At 37.0% G+C, this 25,192-nt stretch overlaps 1 protein-coding gene across 2 annotated transcripts; it reads right to left on the bottom strand.

Annotated features, from left to right (window-relative positions):
* Positions 1 to 794: 794 nt before the first annotated feature.
* LOC107784661 (uncharacterized) lies at positions 795 to 7,307 on the bottom strand. Of its 2 annotated transcripts, none has more exons than XM_016605816.2 (6): positions 7,132 to 7,307; positions 4,370 to 4,497; positions 4,119 to 4,298; positions 3,591 to 3,689; positions 2,817 to 3,059; positions 795 to 1,399 (listed from the first exon to the last, which is right to left on the bottom strand). In XM_016605816.2, the coding sequence occupies exons 2-6, from the start codon at positions 4,442 to 4,444 to the stop codon at positions 980 to 982; spliced, it is 1,017 nt and encodes a 338-aa protein (XP_016461302.1). In that variant the 5' UTR covers positions 4,445 to 4,497; positions 7,132 to 7,307; the 3' UTR covers positions 795 to 979. The 2 variants fall into 2 exon arrangements, with proteins under 2 accessions (XP_016461302.1, XP_016461303.1); XM_016605817.2 differs by having other exon boundaries at positions 4,119 to 4,295.
* Between the last annotated feature and the right edge of the window lie 17,885 nt (positions 7,308 to 25,192).

Genomic DNA, 25,192 nt, shown 5'->3' with positions numbered 1-25,192 from the left:
TGATCATTGGTGATATAGAAGCACAATATTCTGTGTAGCCTAGTTTGAAGGATTCCCAGCACCATTTAACATACCAATTGTTCCCTGCTTTGTAACACTGCATAAATTATATCTTGCACTTATTTGTACCTACACGCCCAGGGATTACTCGGGCTGCATTGACTGTACTACCACTGTACCACATTATTAGCTGCAAAGTCATGGTTTGGCCTTCCCTACTACTGAATTCATGAATATCTTGGAAATGTTGTCTCAATGTATGTGACACTAGCTTTTTCGATTGTTCTAATATGCTAAATGTCATGCTGTTCTCGTACAACTTTCAAGAATTTAATGTCATTGAACTATGCATATTGCCAAATTAATATTCCAACTTTACTTATAATCTTTTCTAACCACTATCACCATATATATGTCATTAACATTTAACCTCCATGCGCACAAAAGGAATGAAGGGAGTATATTCATCTCTAGCCTTAGACGTGGTGCTAACTTGAAGCAACTTCTAGCTTCCTATTTGCTTGATGTGGTTGCAGATTAGTTACTGAACTTTCCATAAAAGCAATTTGATGGCTAGAAAATAAACTAGCTTTTAATATTTATTCTGCTAAGGACTTTTTGAGCTGGTGAGGTTACAAGTCTGATCATAGAGGTAGCTATTTTGTTCTTCAAGTACAGAAAAAGTTATTTTCTCCGCATTTTCTTGTGTATTACGTCTCAAGGTTTCCCAGGTCGCATACTTCTTTTTAGTACTAAGCTATTCATACTGAACAAGTATATGCAGAACAAAACTATTAGTATAAAGAGGCAGAACCATTCATTTCATAACATATCATTCAGTACATCACCTGTATTAAAATGTTTTCTGCTGATAACTTCAGTTCTGAACCATTCATTAATAAAATGGTTATGCCCATGTTGTGAGCATTTAGTCAGCAATAAAGAAACAGCAAAAACTACAAAGTTGCAGAGATAGCCCTCAGTTACACTGCTTTAATCTGTCAGCATTCTCATTTGTACTGTCGGTCCCAGGCAAAGTTTCTTCAATTGGTGATTCCTCTTCATCAACATCAAGAGAAAGTTTCTCTACTTTCTCATCTAAGGCATCAGAATCAGATTCTGAATTTGTTGGTTCTAAAGAGGGTTCAGTTGTCACAACAGTTGGTTGTGCACTTACTGCAGAGTCTTTCTTCCAGAAGGAACACAGCTTTTGATCATCTTCTCTCATCCGCTCAGCATATTTATTGACATCAAAATCAGCCTTATCATCTCCGCCAAATGCAGACTCCAGCAGCCTCATGTCAAACAGTTCTTCCATAATTTTCTTGCTGTTGGGGTCATCTGAGTACACAAAGTTGACCTTGCTGGCAGTCTTTGGGTCTAAAAAAGGCTTTGCGACCTGCACCATTTGGATAAATTAAAAGAATTGGTTACCAAATGGAGATGCTGCAAGTAAGCGGATGCATCATCTTAATATTTGAGAGAACTGAGGAGTCCAAAGGGTATCACTTGGAATAAAGCAAAAGTAACCTTAAGTCATGCGACAACTTGGAATGCTTAAAATAGCATGCACATATTTCGCTCTAATTGTCACAACCCCACTAAATTTTGGAGGAGGATAAGTAGTTACTCTTAAAATCCTACGTTCTGCTTTTTATTAGTCATCTGTCAACAATTTCCGTTTGTCTGGTCTTTCTCCTATTCAGAAGGTCTTTTATCGTTTTCCAATTTCGAAGTCTTTTTGTTCCTTCAGGCCTGATTCAATTGTCTGGCATGCCTTCTCTTTTCTCATATATGTTTTATAGCTCTCTTTGTTCCAATGTCTGTCCAGATTTCAGAAAAAGAAAAGCATATGATAACCTGATTGACAACGCTGTCCTCTTTTCTCCTTTCTCTAATCCATGCATTGCGATATATGAATTAAGTTTTCTGCTGCAGGCTCTATCCTTCAGAGTTCCAGCGACTTCTGCCGTTTGGGAAAGCCATGGTTCTTACCAAAATGCATCAGCCATCTTACGTACGACTGAAGAAATCTAACTGAATTTCTAATAAAGGAAGTCATAGAGCTATGCAATGCAAGACATGCAGAGACAAAATATTTTGAAGCTCCAGAAGGCAAAAGATAAGGCTCCTCTTTACAACACCTCGACTCAGTTTTTGCTATCAAAGCTAGTCCTAATCTGACATGATAACCATTAGCAAACCCAAGTACTAGCAAAGTCATAGAACCAGAGTAAAGGACTAGGCCTAAAAAAGACTGATAGAGGAGATACTGAAAAGCAATACAGCTCATATAACAATTGCAAACATCAATCGACAATGCCGGCTGTGATGCAGTTCCCATGACTATCCCATGCATGAATTTTTTCTTTGGCTTTTATTTGACACTGCTGGCGTCTTAAGATACCCAAAAAAAAGGGGGCAGCCCGGTGCACTAAGCTCCCGCTATGCGCGGGGTCCGGAGAAGGGCCGAACCACAAGGCCACAAGGGTCTATCGTACGCAGCCTTACCCTGCATTTCTGCAAGAGACTGTTTCCACGGCTCGAACCCGTGACTTCCTGGTCACATGGCAGCAACTTTACCAGTTACGCCAAGACTCCCCTTCAAGATACCCAAAAAAATCCTTTTATCTGGTATCAGGAAATCTCTTATTTTCAAGTAGTTCCTTAACTTCAATATTAACATTGGAGATCACAGTCATGCCACTGATTATAAGTAGTGTTGATGCAGTCACAATATAAAAAAAAAGAATCCTGTTTCAAAACATTTACAAAATTAACAACTGCTAATTTAAACAAGTTTGAGGGCAAATTACCTTCCAAAATGGTTCAAAAATTTTGGGTGCATCATATAAAATAGCTATCCCCAGCCTTTCAGGATAATGCTCTTGCAAAACATGAGCTGTTTCTTTTGTCACCTTGATTGAGATATGTGACATATTGAATCCATGGAAATCAATCAACCAGACCATCTGTTCCTGGCCTTCTGGGAGATTTACAACAGCATTTTCCATGCAATACACTAAATACTTGATTTGTCCTTTAACAGACTTAGTGTTCTGCAAGGAGAGACTCAAAATGTTTATATCAAGCTTGTCTTAGTTCCTTGTGGCCAAACATTAATCAGTATAACTTATGAAATCCAGTTTCTGAAACTTTTTGTTTTTCTTGCTGATAGATGAGGAAATATATATAATCAATTTGAATCGCTTCATGAAATAAAGCTAACATAAATAACACAAAAGAATGATAAAGACACTGCAGCTTTGAGGCCTATATTACATAGATACTTTATCTGCCTTGATGTATCCGTGTCAAAGTGGTGTAACATTATATGAGTACATGAAAATTCTTCATAATACATTAAAAATTAGCGAAAACTGCATCGACCCATATCAAATACTCACACACACACACACATATCAATCACGTATTAACAAGTAAATGACTCCACATACTTAGCTGAGGTTTAAATGGTTTAAGAAAGTTCATTTTCCTTGCAATTCTTTTTCCAATAACCAATTGTATAAAAAATCATAAGCTATATGATTGTATCACACAAGTTAAAGAAAAAGCAAAACTGAACCTGCCTGGCATCGAGGTCTCATGACAAGAACTGTCCTCCCATGCTTGTCTGTATAGTTGGACCTATAAATTTTGCCTGTTTCTGCTTCATTGGCCACATCATCCTGTATCAAAGTAACACTTTTAGAAAAGAATTAGAAAAATTGCAAGAAACCATAGATATGATACTATTATCAACAAGATCAGCACAGATACAATTATCATGCTTCAACATTGCAGATTCAGGTTGAGGCGATGCACAAAACAATCTATCCAAGAAAATTCACCAATAATTATGAAGCAAATCATGCCGAAGATCTAACCATTGAGTAATTAAGATCCATAAAGCTCAAAAGAAATTGATTTTAATAAATAAAGACATCATTCTCTCCCCCACAGATGAGAAAACCAATAAGAAAAGGAAAGAGAGACCCCCCCACCCCCACCCCACAAACGAAAAAAGAAAAAGGAGGTTCCAGAAGTTCATCAAGAAATAAGTGCCAAACAAGCATCCAGCCACTTTATTAAGACGGTGAAGGGTTCTGTAAAAGTACCCAGCGAATTTCTTCAGGCTTGTATTCCGATCTCCACTTAAGGGTCGCTTTAAGCATCTTAGCTGCCTTCTTCACATTCCAGCTTCTAGCCATTAAATATCTTGAAATGGATGCATCAGAACAATAAAGAGCCAATTTACCTGAAAGTGGCCCAATCAACTTTCTCATCTCATTGATCTGCTAGAAATAAAGTACTGTTAATCAGCGCAGCCCAGTTTAAAACCATGAGAGAAATATAAAAAATGAGATACCTTGTTCTGTTCTTCTTCAGGTCTCAAAGAATTCTCAAAGCCATTTGAAGTAGCCTTCGTTGAACCAGTACTCATAGTTTCAGGGAAATTTACTGGCGTAATCAGTTAAACTATACCACCACTCCACACTGTAATGAAAATGACTATAAAGTAAAATTTTGCATGTATAGTGCAACTCTAAAAAGAACACGGCTATAACCATCGGTCACAAAAGATCAACTCAAGTTGAGAGCTACAGAAAACAAAACCTAATAAATGCAGCAGGAAAATACTCCAAATATTATCAGTGGCATGTATTTTAGATCTTTTTAAAATCAATAAATGAAAAAAAAAATAAAAAAAGACCAGTAGAATTTGTTTGATTCAGGCAGGCCTTCATTGTAAAGAATAAAGGAGAAGAGAATCATTTCCCCTATTAGAGTGATGAACTTTTGCAAGACGTGAATATGAAACAAACACCTTCCACTAATAGCGACTATGTAAGGTTGCGAGATCTGAACATACGAAAACCTTGAATTTGTAACCATTTCAGATATATCATGAGTTGCACCAGAGGCGGACCCGGGATTTGAGCATAATGGGGCACCATTGCCTTAAGCATACCAATTACTAGTAATAAAGTTGGCGTGTAACTCTATTTAAAAAAATGAGTATGATAATGTATCAGCAAATACAAACTTTAAGTTTACTTTTTGGCTCTAAAACTCTTTGCAGAAAGCAAAAGTTCGATACCAAATTATCTTGCTTAGTTAATATTTTCAAAAGAAAAAATTACTCAAATAAAATTAAAATTTAGTCAAACAAACTTATTGTTTCAGTTGAAGAAGAGTCTCAAACTCAGTAGTCGTCGCCGATTTGGGCTGTCAGATTCGATCTCGAGCAGACACAAAATAAGATTAAAACAATCGTTTGAAAAAGCATTTTTATTTTTGAGCAGAAGGGTGTAGGAGCTGGCGTTTTGAACCTGGGTCCATCAAGCAACTGAAGCACTCGAGCATGCTACATAAACCACCGCTTCTGTCCTGCTTTTGTTGTTGAGGGGGGCAGGAAAATTATTTAAGGGGTCCCCAGTGTATATACAAATATATATAAAATATATTTATAGTATTTTTTCTGAGGCTAACGGGTTTCGATGACCCCCCTAACCCCAAGGTAGGTCCGCCTCTGAGTTGCACAAAGCATAAGTCACATTTAGAAAACACAATTAGGTTCTGTTTTTCCGTTTATAATGCTATTGAGAAACTAGCTACTTGCAACTTCGCATATTCAAGATAATTTATTGGGCACTATATAGTAGATGAGAGATTTTAGTCAGCCTTCACTGGTTCTTGGCAGTCATAGAGGGAGGGAATAGCCACCTAGCAGCAGCCAGTTCCAATCTTTGTATGACCTCATAATCATCTTTGATTAGTTATTTCATGCATGTAATACTCCTTTTTTTTTATAATGATGGAGTATGTGTTACTCCTTACTATTACATCTTTTCATTTGTATCATTAAGTTAGAGGTAAGCTGCCATTGAACTAGACGGAATCTGAATATTTTGAGTTTTTAGCTTTTAAACCAGCAAGCCAATGTTAAAAGCATCACAAAGCCTCATTTTGTATCTTCATCATAATGTGCTCATTATAGGATTCTAGCTCCTCTACCTGCACATTAGCACCTCAAAGTGGAAGTCCCCAGCAGTTTGCAACCAAATCTTCTGATATTAGTATATTAGAATCCAAGGTCACAACTGATGACACATTCTAACTAGAGAAGCTTTGAGAAGGCAAAATGTATTAAATGCCTAACACGATTTTCCTGTTCATATTTCCTAGAATGTGCAACAGGCAAATGCAAGGACGAAAATACTGCCAATTGCCACCAAGTTTTTAGAGAAAAGAACTGCCTAAGGAACAACATAAACCTAGAGATTAATGGTTTTGGCTGCAAGACATCAGAAACAACATTTTAGAATCTCTCAAGAGTCTTCTTCATTTCTACTTTGTTATTAAGGAAATAATAGTCATCATCCATTAAATAGATTTGCTCAAACATGAGTAGAAACTCTAGGAGAAGCTCCCATGTCCAAAGGTAGTACATTTTTCTAATGATGGTGGTGTCTGGGCCAGCTTATACGCACCTTGACTATTCCACAGGATACCTGCTATCCAGCACAGGTATCTGAGATGTAGTATTTGAAGTGCACATCATTATTTCTATTATTCTTATTTAAAGAAGAAAAAAACACCAGATTACCTTTCTCATACTCTTGGAATAGCCTGAGATTTACACAACCTAAGACCAAGCTAGTTTCGTCAACCCAGACATGGTACCTCAATGTAAACAAGAAAGAATAAAACAAATTGAATAATGTGACCAAAGTCAACAAATTATCTACACAGAGTTCCCAAGAATAATATGGAACTCAGTGATGAAAAAATTGCAATTGCTCAGACTTCCAGTATGCAGTGCAAACATCAACAATTGACCCCTTTTTTTTGTACCCTATTTTCTGGGGGTAACATAATAGTAAATCCAATTGTCCAAATCATCAGACCAAATAGGTTCACTTGATTTTTGACCAATTTCTTCATGATTGCTAACAGTCAATAAGAAAGTCAATTCGTATAAGTTTAACTAATCATAGAAAATAAGCAAATTTCACTCATGCAAACAAATCAAGAAACAAGTTATAGAAACATAATACAAACATAGTGGGTGCTCAAAAAAACAGCCAAGAAAATGAAAACCAAGAAGATGAATTGAGGAGTTGTTACCTGGGCGATTGTAAAGTTAAAGAGTTGGAAAATGCTAGAGGAGGAGTCGTCAAATCAAATGATGAAGAAGCAGGAGGGTCAACTGGAAGAAGGTTACTTTTTGCAGAGGTTACAGGTGGGATGCAACCTTGTTTATTAATTTTAGTAATGGGAATATCATACTAATAGAGATGTATGAAACTATGAATGGAAAAAACAATATAAAACATATAAAAAAATGGCGCACTCCAATCTGTAGATGACTTCAAAATGCCTCCTGCTGACCACTTGGCGACAATATGTCAATTTCTTTAACGGCTTGTTTGGATGAATATTACATGTATTGTATTATTACTTTAAATATAATATTTATTTTATATAATAATAATTTGGTGTAGTCGTATCATTAACTTATTTTTTCGCTCATCTTGCCCTTCCTTAATACTTTCTCCATTCCGATTTATGTGAAACTATTTCCTTTTTGGTCTGTTAAAAAAAATGACCCCTTTCTAAATTTGAAACAATTTAGCTTAAACTTCCAATTCTACCCTTAATGAAAAGATTTTATAACCACACAAATACTCTGGACTCCTTTTTGACTTGTTTAGGATCACAAATTACAAAAAAAAATATTTTTTCTTAATTTCCGTGTCCAGTCAAACAGGCACATAAATTTGAACGGAAGTAGTATTAAATAATCCTATTTTATTCTTTATCATACATTTCTATATAATAGTTCTATCTTATACCTTGCTTTTTTTTAATATTGCAAGTTATTCTTCATATTATTAGTGCATGACATCATGAAACGGCGGCAAACAATACAATCTATTCAAATATTATATACATTAGAACGATACAGTACAATATTATATAGTATGATATTATATAGTATGATACAATACACATAATACCGATGAAGCTAGTAAGTTTGATCAAAACTTACTGCGGTAAAAACAATTTTTACTTTTGGTCCGCCATCAAATCCCATTTTTTGTCCATCAAATTACTACTAGTGCTATTTTGGCGAAGAAGAGAAAAAAAGGGTAAAAAGAAGAAGAATGAAAAACATAAAGAGAAAGCAAATAGGTTAACCTTAAAAAAAGAAGTATAAGTACCAAAGCAACACTCTGTTTATGGTAAAAAAATTTATCTATACCCGATATTTTGTAGAAATCAAATGTATTCATACACTTATGTATCACTTAATCATATGTATTTTTAACTTTAATATTTAATTTAAATTATTTGATTTAGTGTAAATATCAGGTACGACTAATTTTATTGTCAAGACCATGATATGTAGTATTCATATCGTTTACTAGTTAGAATCTATTAGATTTATAAGAATTTATATATGTAAGAATCAAATGCATACATTAGGTTTACTGGAAAAAAATTTATTAAAATATTGAAGGACAAAGATGCATTTCTGACTCTCAGCATGGTGGAAAATGATTTGAGCTACGGTAATCTGAAAATTTGAAAGTGAAAATAGATAGTTGACAAGTGCTTTGTTATAGGTTATTGCAATTACAAAGTAGATTTTTTTTTGCAAAACTCTTTTGAAAAATATATATTCATAAGAAGTGTAACTTCAAGAAAAAATTATGCAATGTGTAAGAAAAGAAATCTATAAAACTATTTTAACAAAACGTATGAAGTGGCAAGATGCTAAAAGTGAGATTTTAAGATTTATAATCTTTAGTATTGTCGGAGTTTTCTAGTATTTTTGACCCTTTCATGTTGAAAGTTCTGTGTTGTCTAAACCCCAATTTTAACGTTGGAAAATATTCATCTCAAACTGGTCAAGTGATTGACAAGTAACAACAAAAAATATTACTCCATGTAAATTAAAAGCATAATTCACGAAGATTTAAGAATAACTTCAATTACAATTGTGATTTGGAATTTATTTAAGCTTCTTTCAAGCTCATTATCTCAAGCTTGTGATTCCAAGATACAAATGCCAATGAGATTTTGTTAAAGTGGAAAGGTTAAACTACCAAAGATCAAATTTTTTATTCTAATCTCCCTTAATGTAGATCAATTCTTTTTGTTTTTACTTCTCCTTTGATGTGGATACATGTAATTGTCTTGTTGTTATGTTGAATTAATATTTGAGAATGTGGTATCTCCCGATACTAGTTTTTCTATATACGTGCATCGTTCAACTCAAAAATACAAAAATAATTCTAATAAACAAGTTGATGATGTCATATTATAGTGAAATTTTCTCGAAGCTAATTGAGAAATCAACTCGGTTACTTAATTGTCCTCTTAACAACATAGAAATTAGTTACTAGGGCCTCAAGGGGTGTTAGTGCAATTGGTGGTTTAAGTCGGTATTCACTGTTTGTTTTTCTAGCAGGTATATATAGAATATATTTTATATACATATTATGCATAAATTATTACATACATTATACAATCTACCAGCTACTTTTAGTTGGTGGTTGAGAAATCAACTTGGTTACTAAATTTTCCTCCTACCAACATAGAGGATTTAAGTAGTATATAATGTATATAGATTATTATTATTATTATTATATATATATATATATATATATATATAGTGATTTCGTGGATGACTATTTAGATTAATTTTTCTTTTGAGTTGTTGGACATTTCAAGCCCTATTATTGATTAATTAAAAGAGTGTCATTTTCCTAGGTGTTCAAATAATGCCAACTGACAAAGGCCAAGGCCGTGAAAGCAGAAAACAAATAGAGGTGTTTCGCATAGAAGGCAACAAAATGCTGGTCCCTTTTGACATGCCAACTCTCACAAGTCACAAGGTCGTAGGTAGCCCCCCACTCTTTTCACAGGGTACGTTTGGTACGAAAAGAAAAGTATTTTCTTTAGAAAATAAGATTTCTTTTGTTTATTTTTTGGTATTAATTTAGTTAGATAGTAGAAAATATTTTTTGAAAAAAATATATAACTTAAACGAACACAACATGAGATGAAAGGGTTGGGAGAGGGCGTGGTAGGTCGGGGTTTAGGAGCAAGGTGACGTCACGAGGGTTGGGGTGGGGTGGGAATTGGGGCTTGGAGTGGGGATCGTGCGGGGTGAAGAGTGGGGAACGTTAAAAGAGAATTTTAAAAAATATTTTTCCTCCTTTGATAGGGAAATCATTTGCCTTCAATGAGTTGATGCAGAAAATATTTTTAAAAATATTTAAGCCAATCAAATAGGCGAAGTGAAAATATTTTTCTTCATGCCAAACACACCATGAATTCAAAATACATTAGTAAATTATAACTATGCAATTACAAAATTTAATCTATTAAATATAATTCGAATCGAAAACAATGACAAAGCAGTTCCAGTCGCGCTTACTCAATATAAACTCATCTCACTTTAACTTCTTCCACCTTTTTTCATGTTTCATTAGAGAACGAATATACGACCCTCACAAAGATCCGAATATATTTCTTTTCTTTTAAAAATTAGACTGATCTGTTCTAGAATGTTGCTATTGTTGGTGTTAATTTTAAAGTTTCTAAATGGATATACAGCCAAACCTCTCTATAACAACATTGTTTATTCCGATATTTTTAGGCTTTTATATATATTAGTGTTATATCCCGCGCCATGCGCGAACAAACTTAATAAATCTTATGAAATTATAATTTGATATATCATATTATTTTAATAAATTTTAGTTGTTATTTTATTTTTTAATACAATGTGCATAAATATAACAAAATTTATATAATTAAAGGATACACATCATATGGTAATTAAATAAATTATTTATTTTTTATTTTAGTTTTTATTAAATTAGAAAGTACTTAGTACTAAATATTTACTAAAGTGATTTTTTATTAACTAGTCAATTGACTTAGTATTTTGTCACTATTTTTCTATAAGATAACATAGATATATATTTTCTTACTTTAAAAATATTTTTATTATTTTACTGTTTAAAATTTTTAAATTGTCTAAATTTATCAATATATTTTTTGAGTGTTATTTACTTACCTCTTATTTTTATTAATTAATATAAATTATAAATATTCTAATGTTATCTTTATCCCTCTCTTTTCATACATTCTTTTCTACTGCAATATTTGATTTGTTTTCTCATTTTGCATTCTACTTGTAATTAAAATTATGTAATATCTTTTTGGGGTTAATTTATAATTTTGAATTCATAAAAAATATAAAAAGATAAGCCTTTTAATTTTTTTAAAAAAAATATACTAATATTTTTAGTAATTGTTATTTTGTGTTATATATATAATACTCTTATCTTATTTATAAATATCCTAATATTATGAGTTATATACTTCTATTTAATAATTAAAACTTCATATATGAAAAATTAATTAAGATATACATTTTACATTATCGCTTGAAATTCTTTTTTTCTTTAATATTCTTCCTTTATGACTCTTTGTTTATTATAATTTCAATTATGATTATATGTATGAATTTGCTCATCATAATTCTACTTATAAGTCTTATATTTCTATATTCTTTCTAAAATTTATATTTTTTTGTTCTTTTCTTATTCTAATTGTATTATTCATTACTTAGTATTATCAAATTATGACATGAAATCTTTAGTAACTTACCACATTAATATAATAAATTGGATATAGTTTCGTAGTACTCATAAAGTTTAACTTGACTTTATATTGTATGACTATTTCTCATAATTCTCTCGTTGTTCAAATTTATTAATAATATTTTTGAGTATTATTTATTTACTTATTTTTGTTAAATAAATTTAAAGTATGGATAAAATCATATTATCTCTGTTTTTTTCTTTATACATTAGTTTTTGTTCTATAATATTTTAACTTTTTTTATTTAGCGTTTATCTATACTATGAGTATTGTTATATTATTTTTCTAAATGTGTGGTGTTAAATTAGTTCAAAATTTAAACAGAGAAGTTCGTTTGTTATATGTGATAAATCTACTAACAACTGTAATAATTATTATTCTTTAAATAATAAATTAAATTAAATTCTACTTCCTTTATGTATTTCGTATGAAAATTGAATTTTAATTTTTTATTAAAATTGCTACATAAAAATTTAAATTATTTCTTTATATTTTTATTTGTTTCTTAGAATTATGTCAATTGTCTATATTTTTGTTTAAGTTTTACCTATTATAATATTTTCAGTTACTCGATCTTATCTATATAGCATGACCATATGAATTATTTCAAAAAACTTTCTCATCTCAAAGATCAAATAAGCCTTATCTACTGAAATTTTATATTGACAGATTTTTCTCTTTTATTTTTTGATTTCTTGTCCATGTTATTAAGTTACCCATAATTTACAATTGTTGATATCTTCCGCTAGTCTCATTATAATAATGACTTTATTTATTTTTTCTTGTAATAAAAATTTTCATCTACTTTTATTCTTGTGTTCTTTTATTCTGGACAAGGGACACTACTTAGTCGGAGATGAAACAATTAAAGATCAATAGCAAAATTGAATTGAATAGTGCCATATAAAAGTCAAAACTAATTTTTTTTTTTAAATTAAGATTTTTATTAAATGGGATTCCATGTAAGTTCTATTTTCTTATTTGAAAATCTCCCCCTAAACTCACTTTAAGAATGCTAAGTGGCTTTTTAATAGCTTGCCACTTGGCTTAACCACAATGTCAATTATATATATATATATATATATATATATATATTATATACTATACTAGTATTTGACATCTAAATATTTCTGGTTGTTATAGAAAAAAATTCAAAAGATTATTATATTTTTCCTTTTTAATGTTACATATAGAAGTAAAAAATTATTTAGATTAAAAATCTTAAAAGATATACATATTTCACTGATTAAATTTAAAGAAAGCTAATACATTATTAATAAATTCATAACTAAATATACAATGATTTAAACTTTAAGGCACACATTTTAAAGCTACTAAAAAATTAAATTCTTTCAAGATTGATAGAAGAACTCTGAAAAAGATATGTGCAAATCTTCAAATTTTAAGCGTTATACTAGACGGAAACTTTATCCAATAGAAAAGGTTGTCTGTGCAAATATTCAAATATCAGACATTGTGCATGATAGAACCTTTTGTGCAATAAAATAAACATACACAAGCATATCTTTTAATTAAATTAAATGAAATCTATAATTATGGAAGTATGTACTAACATAATATTTTTTTTTATTATAAGCAATGCAATAAAGTTTTAAAAGATTTGATCAAATTAAAATCTTTAGGCTTATTATTGGTAATCTTAGAAATTCTACATGGTTGTTATAGAAAAGTAATTTTAAAAAGATCGTACTGCTATAAAGACGGCTGTTGTTATTATGGGTAAAAAGTTATTATAGAGAAGTTAAATATAACATAAAAATTAGTTTCGAGAAAAATATGATTTTTATAGTGAATGATTATTATATAAGGATGATGTTATAAAGATGTTTCGATTGTAACTAGCAATTTTATGTTGAGAACCAAAAAGTACGGTGGAGTAATGAATGACAACTCTTCTACTATGTGCCTTCTTTGCATCTTCACATTGGTCAAAGTTATTAACTTGGGTGTTAGAAATTAGAAGTTAATCAATTTTGGTAACCAAAATTAATCAAAAAATGTATCTAAGATTGTGGCTTATTGGTTAATGAAGCTAACATGGATCATGTGTAACGATAGTCAAAATCCGAGATAAAAAAAAAAGTTAGTTGAATTTCTTCTTATTTAATCTAATCTGAAATTTGATGGACATAATTATTCGATATTTGTACAGAAAATAGATAATTGGTAAAATAGTTAATGTACACCTATCTAGTCCAAACGCCAGCATAAAGAAAATAGTTGATCATTCATGCTAAAAACGTGTGAATAATAACCAAAAAAAAATAAAAATGGGTAGGATGGCCACCTTTTAGAATTGCTATGAGTATTTAACCACTCTTTGAAATGTATTAGATCAATAGCCACTTTTCATTATTAAAATAAGTTTGAAAAGACTATTTTGCCCTTTACCGAATTGTCTAAAATGCTCCCGCATATGATAGATAGAACGTTAACGTGACAACCGACAAAAACATTGTTACTCCATTCTAACTAGTTACTGTACATATGGACTGTTCCTTTGTTATTTTTGATAAATGAAATTTGAGATCCTCTAGAATAGGGGGAAAAAAAAAAGAAAAAAAAATGAACGTTCTCTTGATTATCAGAATGTACAGTTTCCTTTTACATGATTTTTTATATACCATCAACTTTTTAAAGGTATTTTTTACATTATCAATTAATTTTAACTTGTGATAGTAGATTATTTAATATTTAAAATTAAATATTGCATAATTTAATTGTGAACTCTTTCTAATTTGGAGGAGTTGTCTTCAATGCCATCTTTTATTTATTTTATGTTTTTCATTCACTTGGAATACATATGATTTAAGTTCTCTCTAGTTCTAAAATATTTTATGGAATAACGTACCTTTTTACCGAAAAATGTACAAGAGTTAAGTGGAAGCATATAGTTATCTTACAAATTTTATAACTCTATCCTTGAGTTCTCAATTGTAAAACAGCGTAACTCTATGATTCCATTCTTGTGAATTCTCAACTAGTAAAACCACGAACTCCATTTTTTGTCCTCAAATCTCTATTGTACTCTCAAAGATTTATTCGCCAAGAATAATTAGTGCAGGAAGAAAGTAACTTTATTTTTGTTAATGTTCAACGGAAAAAAGAGATGAAAAGTCATAAAGGTAATTAAATTTACCAAAAAGCTATTAAAAGAAGTTATACAGACCAATTAACGAGATATTACCGAGAGTGAATTTCCGTTTCTTAATCAATCATCGATATCTCGCACAAACTTCATACATGTTGATCACTACTAGAGTTTATTACGTTGGAATAAATCCAGTGATTGTTTGATCAAAAAGTATAACTCTTGTTCAAATAATTAAGTTTATGTATTCAGGGGGTTAAACCTAGATAACAATAATATTCCTAGATATGAGTTCTGATGGCGTGACTAATATTGGACAGATCCGATAGAGATATAATGATGGTGTATAACAATCATTCCAAGCAACGTAATCAATGAGAGAGCATTAACTAGCAACAAACAATAATAAATGACATTCGAGTAAATAAAAGGAGTGATTCACCCAATAAATGAGAATCTAGGTGTTATTCCTCCTCACATTAATGATGAATGACATGCAAATTCTTGAATATTCGAATTATCCCTCGGATCTCGTGGAAAGTATGAAATAATATAAACAAGAATCTTGGTGAAAAATGCGTTGTTTGTATTATAGTGAGAGAGAGAATCTTTTGTCAAAGTGTGTTCTTATAAAATGAATATCCCCCATTTCTACCATCCTCATTTTCTATTTATATCAGACATTTTCTTAACAAAACCCTAAGGGGTCATTTGATATGAGGTATAAGTAGATATAGTGTTGGTATAAAATTTTAATACCATCGTAATACTTTGTTTGGTTAGCAAACCTGGTATAAGTTATCCCGTGATTAAAATTAGTACCAGAATAACTTATACCTTGTAGGGGGTGGGGTAATTAGTGTCGGGATAACTTATACCTTCTTCTTAGAAATTATGCAATTATCATTTTTAATACAACATACCAAACAGTGGATAAAAAACAATACCAGGATAACTAATCTCAGCATAAGCCGTATTCAAACAAAACGACCCCTAAGAGAGTAATATTCAAACCAAACGACCCCTAATAGTACAAGTAAAGAGAATATCCACTAGAATATTTTCTTTAATATCCTATTTCGAAAACTAACCATTACAGCTTTGCCGACGGTACTCGACATCGACCGTTGTTGACATCTCGGTCACGAATCTTGATGCTTCCTGCTCAACCTCGATTAGTGACGGCTTGAAGACTCTTCCTTTAGCGATATCTTGTCTTAAATATTCTATAGCAGTTTTGACCTATACAGTTAGTCCCTCCGCTTATTGAGGCCGGCCTCGAGCGGACTTGATGAGCAAATTCTGTTAGTCGTGGTTGAGATGATTGGATGGGCGGGCAACGTGGCCCTTCATGAGCCTCAATTTTTGGGGTCATGTCATTCCTGGATCAAAGTGACGTCATGACGTCATACGTCATTATGATGTATTTTTCCGATGCGTTGCATCATTTCGCGTGCGTCTATTGGTTGGATATGTCGCTTCGATAGTTGTGCTAAGTAATGATGACTTAATTTCTCGGTTTCGATGCTTGAGCTCTTATAAATAGAGATGTGAAGATCCACACTCAAGTTTTACAGATTTCCCACATCGAAACCTTGTGCTTTCTTCTTCTTATTCCATTGTTGTGCATCTCCTTTCCCTGCTCTAGCGATCCCTGTTGTTCTTAACTCCTCGTTACTTTGAATACCCTCTCTTTCATTAGAACTATGTCTAACGTATCTTCTAGTCCCAGCAGGGAAAGTTACCCGGTACCTTTAGCAATGGTTTTCCCTACTCACGAAGAGGGCATCTCCGTTGCCATCGAGGATGAGAACTTCCCTACGGTGGAAGAGATAGTTCCTCGTGGTGAGAAAGTCAGGTCTGATTTTACAAAGGTGTCTGAAGCTGAACCCGAAATCTCCGAGTTGGCGATGAAAGAGGCTGATTTATTAGAGCTTAGGTCTAAATTCGGCATCCCGCTCGTATCGAGTTGGTCCTTGCTGGGCGGGATGAGGTACAAGTCCACCGCCCTGGGTACTGTGCATTCTACACTTACCTTTTTCATGTCAGCTACACTCTTCCCCTTCTTCCACTGACGGAGGAGTTTTGCCGTTTCTATGGCATTTGCCCGGCTCAGCTCGCATCGTATATCTATAAGCTCATTAGGATACTTACTAAGTTTGCAGAGCTGGCCGGGATCGAGATCACTCTTAGGCATCTGACGCACGTATTCGCCCTTAGTTTCTATAGAGGGACGATGTTGAACCTTCGCCACTAAGGGGGTAAGTGTCGGGTGGTGAAGATGGATGACAAGGCTAGCCGCTAGTTCTTGCACAACTTCTTCTTTGTCAGAACTGAGGACGTGGTGGCCAACACAGACGGCTTCCCTAAGACTTGGAACTATACTCGTAAGGGTCTAACCTTCTTGTGTTGATGCATTTGATTTACTTTGCTTAGTCGCAGGTTATGATCTCTTGCTCCTTTCTTATGTAGCCAAGACTTTGTCCCCTCCTTTGGTCGGGGATATTTCTGATTGGGTCGGTCGGCTCCTCCCTTACATTGCGGGGATTCGTGAGTGACCGGTCTTTCTCAAGAAGTTTGGGCCTACTCCTTCCTTGACCGGTGAGTTTCTCCGCTTTGGCTTATTAGCTACTCGCCTTCTGTGGTTCACTCCCTTTGTTTTTTTCTTTTGTGCTTCTTTCCATTTCAGCTCGAGGGTCTTCGAGGAGGCCGAGAGCTCCCCCCTACATTCCGTAAGAGGAAAACTGCTACCTCTTCGACTTCTTCCCCTTCTACAACTGCGGCTAGGCCTTCTCGTTTCTCGGTCCCACCTGCTGCTGCTTCAACATCAATTTCTTCTCTATCTGCGGATATTTTGCCAGCGTAGCATTCAACTTCCCCTTTGTACCGTCTTGTTAACGGAGAGGAGGAATCATTGCCAAGTGACGGGGATTTATCGCCTCTCAAGAGGAGGTCGGTGGATGTTGGTGACGTGGTTGCTCGTGCCGTGGACCCTGTGATGGGTGATTTTATCATTCGTGAAATGGCAACCATAGTTCTTGAAGACGACGCCGAGGTGGCGTCTGAGGTTCAGAGATCGGCGAAGGCCGTTGAGGGCTTATCTCTTTCTCCCGCGATGATAGGAGTCGAAGGGCCGATCGATGTTTCCTCTGATACTTTGCGGCATGAATGGCCATTGACCTCGCAGACGGCTGATGATGCTTCTTCGCCGACCGATGGGAGAGGCAAAGGCGTTGCTGAAGACGGCTACAAGACGGGTTCAGACCTCGATGTTGCCGAGATAAGGATGGTGGAGGAAGGATTTACCAGCTCGAGGTGAGGTTGGAGGGGTCTATGCGGACCATTGCGATCCCCATGGATCGTAACTTATTAAAGAATACGGAAAACATGGTTCCTACACTCGGTCTCCTTTGCTACGATGTGGAGGGTAAAACCCTCCAAGAGCTGGATGATGTTACCCTATCGAGGAGCATAGTCGACCTCGCTCTCAAGGTAAGTTTTTCAAGGCTTCTTTTTCTGTATGTCATGTTCAAAGGCTAGGCTTTGTTTTTAGTGCTTTGCCCTTGTCAGCGGGGGCGTTCTTATTTTTGCGTTTCTTTCATTTTATGGTTGCAGACCATGATCTTGGAAATTGAAAGCGCCCGAAGGGAGGAGAGGCGTAAAGCTATTTCCAAGACGTTGCAACGCAAATACTTCGAGTACCATAGCAAGTACTGGGAGATCCGCAGGCGGTTTGGTAAAGGCTGCAACTTGCACGCCCTTCGAGATTAACTGAAGGAGAAGGATGACGAGCATGTGAAGGTTATCGAGAAGTGCAGTGTTCTTAAGGGTACGTTGAGAAATAAAGAGGAAGAGCTCGAGGTCAGTAGGGTCATGGAGGCTCAATATGGCAACCTCCAGACATAGATGGTCGAGTTATGTAGGCAGTTGGAGGAGTTTCGCCTGCAGATGGAGGTTCTTCATGACGAGATCCACGATAAGCAGAACGAGCTGGAGAAGGCGAAGTTTGCTCGGTCGGAGGCTTCGAAGAAGGCGGAGGCTCTCGATGTAGTGATCCAAACTCTCCGTTATGAGCGAGAGAGTGACTTAGAAATGGTGAGGCTTAAAGAAGAGCGGCTAGATGAGAGGATTAGAGAGTTGGAGAGAGACAACTCCCTCTTTCAGGACCATATGGCTGCCTTAGAGGCCGAGAAGGCTCAAATGCTTGTGCAACTATCATCCTCTCGCACTTCAAACTTTCGAAACATTCCTCGGGACCTGTACGAGGAATGGATACATGCTGAGGCTCAGTTGGATGTGTTCTGCGATTTGCACAAGGTGGGGTCTATTTCCTCGGCTGCTCTTGAGGATGTTCGACTTAAGGCCCGCGAGGCTCGGGTCACCTGTGGGTTTGATCCCGCCACGTCCGAAGCCGGTGACGATGAGGGGGACGTGGGTGTAGACCAGATTAAAGAGGATGCCTGGTACGAGGTCGCGTACCCTGAGGGCGATGGTGATGATGAGGGGGAGATCGAGATGGCCCAGATGGTCAAGGCGATAGTACTGAAGGGCCTGGCGGTGACCAGTAGTTTTTCTTCTTCTTTCTTTTACTTAGCTGTAAACTTATGTGTTTTTTGTAGGCGTCTTCACGAGCCTTTGTAAAGAATGTTTAAGTATAAATATGGAATGTTTTTCTGCATCTGTTTCTTTTTCTTGGGTTAGGTTTTCTATACTTGTATGTTTTGTATGGCCGAAGGCTGGTAGGTGTTAGTTCGAGCGAGGTCGAACATAACGTAATTAATTATGGCCGAAGGCCAGTAGGTGTTAGTTCAAGCGAGGTCAAACATAATCTAACTAATCATAGCCGAAGGCCAGTAGGTGTTAGTTCGAGCGAGGTCAAGCATAACCTAATTAATTGTGGTCGAAGGCTAGGAGGTATTAGTTCGAGCGAGGTCGAACATAACCTAACTAATTATGGTCGAGGGCCGATAGGTGTTAGTTCGAGCGAAGTCGAACATAATCTAATTAATTATGGCTGAGGGTCGATAGGTGTTAGTTCGAGCGAGGTCGAACATAACCTAATTTTAGAAAGGTAAGCCTATAAGTGTGAAGTTCACCTTAAACTTTAAGCATTGTTGCCTTGGTCGTATACTTGGAGAAATAAAAATAAACTTCAAGCATTTTTTCTTTGGTCATATACTTGGAGAAATTTACAAATTTCGGGCGTTGGCTGGCATTCCAGTCTCAGTCCCAGTCTGTCTAGTCCCTTCATCGGTTGGCCTGGAGAGTGCTTGAGAGGTCGGGCGATGAACTAGTCATCCCGTCTTTGCGTACTTCGACTTGAAGTGTTCCCTTTGTCACCTCGGTAAAAACCTCTTTGAGAAAACCCAATTGGGACAAAACTCAAGTGAGGGAAAAAGAGTACGGCTCGGGGGACGCTTTATCTCTTAAAATTTGAAGTACTTGAGGTGGGTAATATTCCAATTGTTCGGTAGTAGCTTTCTTTCTATTTTTTCTAGTTGGAATGATCCTTTGTTTGCTTTTGCCGTGATTTTGTACGGTCCGTCTCAATTTGTTCCTAGTTTGCCCTCTCGTGGGTCTCTACTTGCTTGTGTATTAGCTTTGAGTACGTAGTCCCTGACTTTGAGCGCCTGACCTTTGCCTTCTTGTTATAATAGCGTTCTGCTTGTTGTTTTTGGACTATCATCCTTATGTAGGCCATGTCTCTTCATTCTTTGGCTTCGTCAAGCTCATGCCTTCTCATTTCGTCGTTCCTTGGTCCGCTTTCATAGGAGTACCTCAGGCTGGGCTCTCCGACCTCGATCGGTATTACTGCATCAGTCTCATAGACCAAAGAGTAGGGCGTCTCTCCTGTACTCGTCTTCGGCGTTATTTGATAGGCCCACAGTACTTCTGGTAATATTTTCGGCCACTGTCCCTTGGCATCTTCAAGCTTTTTCTTCGTGATGTTCAATATCGACTTGTTGGAGGACTCTGCTTGCCTGTTTCTCGTTGGGTGGTATGGCGTCGAGAGTATCCTTTTGATATGCCACTTCTCAAAAAACTCGGCGACCCTCTTTCCCATGAATTGGGGTTCGTTATCGCAGCTGATCTCTTTGGGGAGTCCGAACCGGCATATCATGTTTTTCCATATAAAGGTGATCACTTCATGTTCAAGTATTTGGGCGAATGCTCCTGCTGCTACCCACTTAGAGAAATAGTCAGATAAAACCAAAAGGAATCGTACGTTACCTCGCTCTGCCGGGAGAGGGCCCACGATATCTATTCCCCATTTGATGAACGGCCAAGGTGAGGTGACCGATTGGAGGTGTTCTCTCGCTTGGTGAATCACCAGAGCATACTTTTGGCATTGCTAGCATTTTTTCACGAAGTCTGCAACCTTTTTTTTCATGGTGAGCCAGTATTGTCCTGCCCGTATGAGGCATCTTACCAGAGCCCGATTGTCGGAGTGAGCTCCACAATGGCCCTTGTGGACCTCTTCAAGGACACGCCGCGTCTGGTTTGGTCCTAAGCATTTCGCTAGAGGGCCACTGTAAGTTCTCTTATACAGGTCGTTGTGGATGACACTGTACCTGGCCACTTACATTCTCAGTTTTTTGGCCTCTTTTTTATCATCTGGGAGTATGTCGTCCTGCAAGTATGCAACAATACGATTGCGCCAGTTCCAAGTTAAGCTTACGGATCTTACCTCAATATGGTCTAGTGACGAGTTGAGAAGGTGGATCACACTCTTGTCTCCGGTTGCAATGGTTTTGGTGGCTGCAGCTAGTTTTGCGAGGCCGTCCTCCTCAGTGTTCTGTGCTCGTGGAATTTGGTCGAGTTGATATTCGTCAAACTCGGGTAGCAACTTGCAAATTTCGGTATGATATTTCTGTAACCTATGTTCCTTGATTTGGAAAGTCCCTGTGACTTGGTTGACCTCGAGTTGGGAATCACAGCGTAGTTTCAACCGTTTTCCCCGTACATGAGTGCTAGCCTTAAACCTACAATTAACGGTCTCATACTCGGCCTCGTTATTAGTCATGTCCGGGAACCTTATGGACTAGCAAATTACTTCATCGGTTGGGACTTCGAGTACGAGTCATAGTCCGGACCCTGACGTGTTGGACGCGCCGTCAGTGTACAAGTTGGGTCCTGTGTTTGGGGGGAAGCATGGGCAGCTTCTCTTTCAACTTCGGGCATTACTTTTGCGCTGAAGTCAGCGACGAAGTCAGCAAAAACTTATGACTTTATCGTTGTTCGCTGCTGATACGTGATATCGTGCTCGCTTATCTAGATAACCCATTTGGCCAACCTTCTCGATAGATCGGGTTTATGCAAAATACTTCTTATGGGAAAGTCGTGACGACCGAGATAGGGTGGCATTGGAAATATGGTATAAGCTTTCGCGAAGCTATGACCAAGGCCAGGGCCAGTTATTCGAGGTGAGGGTACCTCGTCTCGGCGTCGACTAGTGTTTTGATAAGGTAATAGATGGGAGACTGCGTACCTTTATTTTCCCGAACCAGGACTGCACTCACAGCTACTTCTAATACTGTGAGGTAAACAAGGAGACGTTCCCCTGGCGCTGGTTTTGAAAGCAATGGTGGTGACGACAAATATGCTTTTAATTCCTTCATGGATTCGACGCACTCAGAAGTCCATTGGAGGTTGTTATCCTTCTTGAGTATGCCGAAGAATCTATGACACCTATCTGATGATCATGAAATGAACCTTGAAAGGGCGGCGATACGGCCAGTCAATCTCTGACCCTATTTTTTGGTGGTCAAGTGTTCTGGTATCCCCTCGATGGCTTTGATTTGATCTGATCAGGATTGACCTCAATTCCTAGCTGTGATACCAGGAAACCTAAAAAATTCCCTGAGGCCACGCCGAACACACACTTTTCGGGGTTCAGTTTCATTCAGTATCGTCTGAGTATGTCGAAGGCTTCTCTCAGGTGGTCGATGTGATCTTTTTTCCCTTTGGACTTGACTAGCATGTCGTATATATAGACTTTCATCATTTTATCGAGCTGGTATTTGAACATCCTCATCACCAACCTTTGGTAAGTTGCCCTTGTGTTTTTCAGCCCGAAGGGAATGACCATGTAGCAGTACATCCCTTGGTGGGTGATGAATGTGGTTTTCTCCTGATCCTTTTCTTCCATGAGGATCTGATTATAGCCTGTATAGGCATCCAAGAAGCTCAGTAATTCATGCCCAGCTGTTGCGTCGATGAGTTGGTCGATATGGGGTAATGGAAACGAATCCTTGGGGTATGCTTTATTCAAATCTGTGAAATCCATGCACATTCGCCATTTCCCATTCTTCTTTTTCACCATCACCATGTTGGCGACCCACTGGGGGTACTTTGACACCCTGCTTGAGCCATTTTCCAATAGTTTTTCCATCTATTCACGTACCGCGTCATTAATCGCGGAGTTGAACTTACGCCTGACCTGCCTCACTGGGGTGGAATGGGTCGACATTCAGCTTGTGCGTGGCAATTTCCTTTGGGATACCCGGCATATCTGCATGGCTTAAAGTAAATAAATCCGTGTTAGTAGTTAAGAATTGACGGAATTTACCTGATTCCTGAAGCTTGCAACCTATGTAAGCTTTCTTGTTGTGATCGTTGGTATCTAATTGAATGGGGTCGAGGTCCTCTATGGTCGATCTCGCAGCTTTGACCGCATCAGGGTCTCTGATGACGTCCTCAAAATTATAACATATCGACCTCGACCCTGTTAATTGCTATGCCTCTTTTTCTTTGTCCTTCATCTGTTGAGTGAACGTGCTATCTAGGGCGATGCGGTAGTATTCCCGGGATGTGCGATATTCTCCTCGTATGTTGAATATTCCCTATGGAGTCGGGAACTTGATGACATGATATAAGCTGGAAGGGATGGCCCACATGGTATGTATCCATGGCCGCCCTATTATGGCATTGTATGTTGTGTCTTGGTCCATGATGTGGAACATGGTTTCCATAGTGACGCCACGGCCAGAACGGGGAGTGTGATTTTGACAGATGTTCGCTCAACTGCATTGTTAAAACCAGTTTGCGTGATGCAATACAAAACTATCTTATCCTCGAGTTTCATTTGTGCAAGTACTCGAGGATGGATAATGCACGCGCCGCTCCCATCGTCTATTATAATGCGCCTCACATCGGTATCTAAAATATGTAAAGTAATAACGAGGGCATCATAGTGAGGGAAAGCCAAACCATTGGTATCCGATTTATCGAAGATGATACTCTCTTCGAGTTCGTCATACAGTTTGTGAGTGATTGACCGTTTGAATTTGTGGGTAGTGGTGAACTTCACGTTATTGATGGAAGCATCATCACCTCCACCGATGATCATATGAATGGTACGAGTTGGTGAGGGCGGTTTTGATGGTCGTTGATGTTGATCACGTCCTCTGGCAAAGTTGGTCCTTCCCTAGTCGCTCAGCAACTCTTTGAGGTGTCCTTGTCGTAACATGTTTGCGACCTCCTGCCTTAAGGCGATGCAATCCCTGATTTTGTGCCCTCGTTCTTGGTGGAGGAGGGCATCTGACTTCCTCGTATTCGGATCTAACCTCATCTTTTGTGGCCACTTCACCTTTGATCCGAGCTTCTCCAAGGCATAGACTATCTCTGTAGGAGACAAAGAAAAGTTGTGAGGGGATATAAAGAGGGTATAACTTTTTTGTTTCGGTGAGTCCCTGTCCTTGATCTAGGCGGTCCTTCTTCGTGGCGGGAGGGGGGCACGATGGCAGTTCTGACATACGGTTGATGTTGTTCCCTATTAGGTCGTGGAGCTGCGAGGTCTCTTCTGGTATCATTTCTTCGATCTTTTATGGGTTCGTCCTGTACTGAGGTCAGTCGATGAGTTGGTCCATTGAGGTCGTCCTCGTCTGCTCGGACCTCGGCACAATATGCGTTGTGTATTTCATCCCAAGTTGTTGGAGGGTACTTCATCAGTCAACTTAATAGCTTTCTAGTCGCCCTCGAACCATCCCTGATCAGCTCGTTCTGGAAGGCTGTGACCGCCATCCCTTCTGACACGTTCAACAATGTCATCCTTACTCGGTTTAACCGGGTGATGAAGTCCCTTAATCCCTCTCCTAGAGACTACTTAATAGCAAATATGTCGTTCACCCTCGTCTCAGCCTTCTTGTCCCTAGCATGGGCCGTTACGAACTTGTCGGTCATCTCTTCGAAAGTTTCAATAGAATGCGTAGGTAGATGCGAATACCATGTTAACGCCCCTCCTTTTAGGGTTTCACCGAACTTTTTCAACAGAATTGAAGATACTTGTTCTTTGGCGAGATCATTGCCTTTCATGGCGGTGACGTAGTGAGTCATATGATCTTCAAGGTCAGTCGTGCCATCATATATCCTTAGGTAGGGCGGCATTTTAAA

Source organism: Nicotiana tabacum, chromosome 12, assembly GCF_000715075.1.
Source record: "Nicotiana tabacum cultivar K326 chromosome 12, ASM71507v2, whole genome shotgun sequence".
In the NCBI taxonomy this organism is placed as follows: domain Eukaryota; kingdom Viridiplantae; phylum Streptophyta; class Magnoliopsida; order Solanales; family Solanaceae; genus Nicotiana; species Nicotiana tabacum.
Note: the sequence above shows the minus strand (reverse complement) of the source record. Positions and strands in the feature narration are given on the sequence as shown.

What these genes read in the sequence shown, in the direction of transcription:
- LOC107784661 (XM_016605816.2), bottom strand. Translation starts at nt 4,444, where the DNA reads ATGAGTACTGGTTCAACGAAGGCTACTTCAAATGGCTTTGAGAATTCT. An exon ending in AGCCTGAAGAAATTCGCTGG is followed by an intron (nt 3,690 to 4,118) that starts GTACTTTTACAG and finishes ACTTTGATACAG; the next exon opens with GATGATGTGGCCAATGAAGC. An exon ending in TCATGAGACCTCGATGCCAG is followed by an intron (nt 3,060 to 3,590) that starts GCAGGTTCAGTT and finishes CTCTCCTTGCAG; the next exon opens with AACACTAAGTCTGTTAAAGG.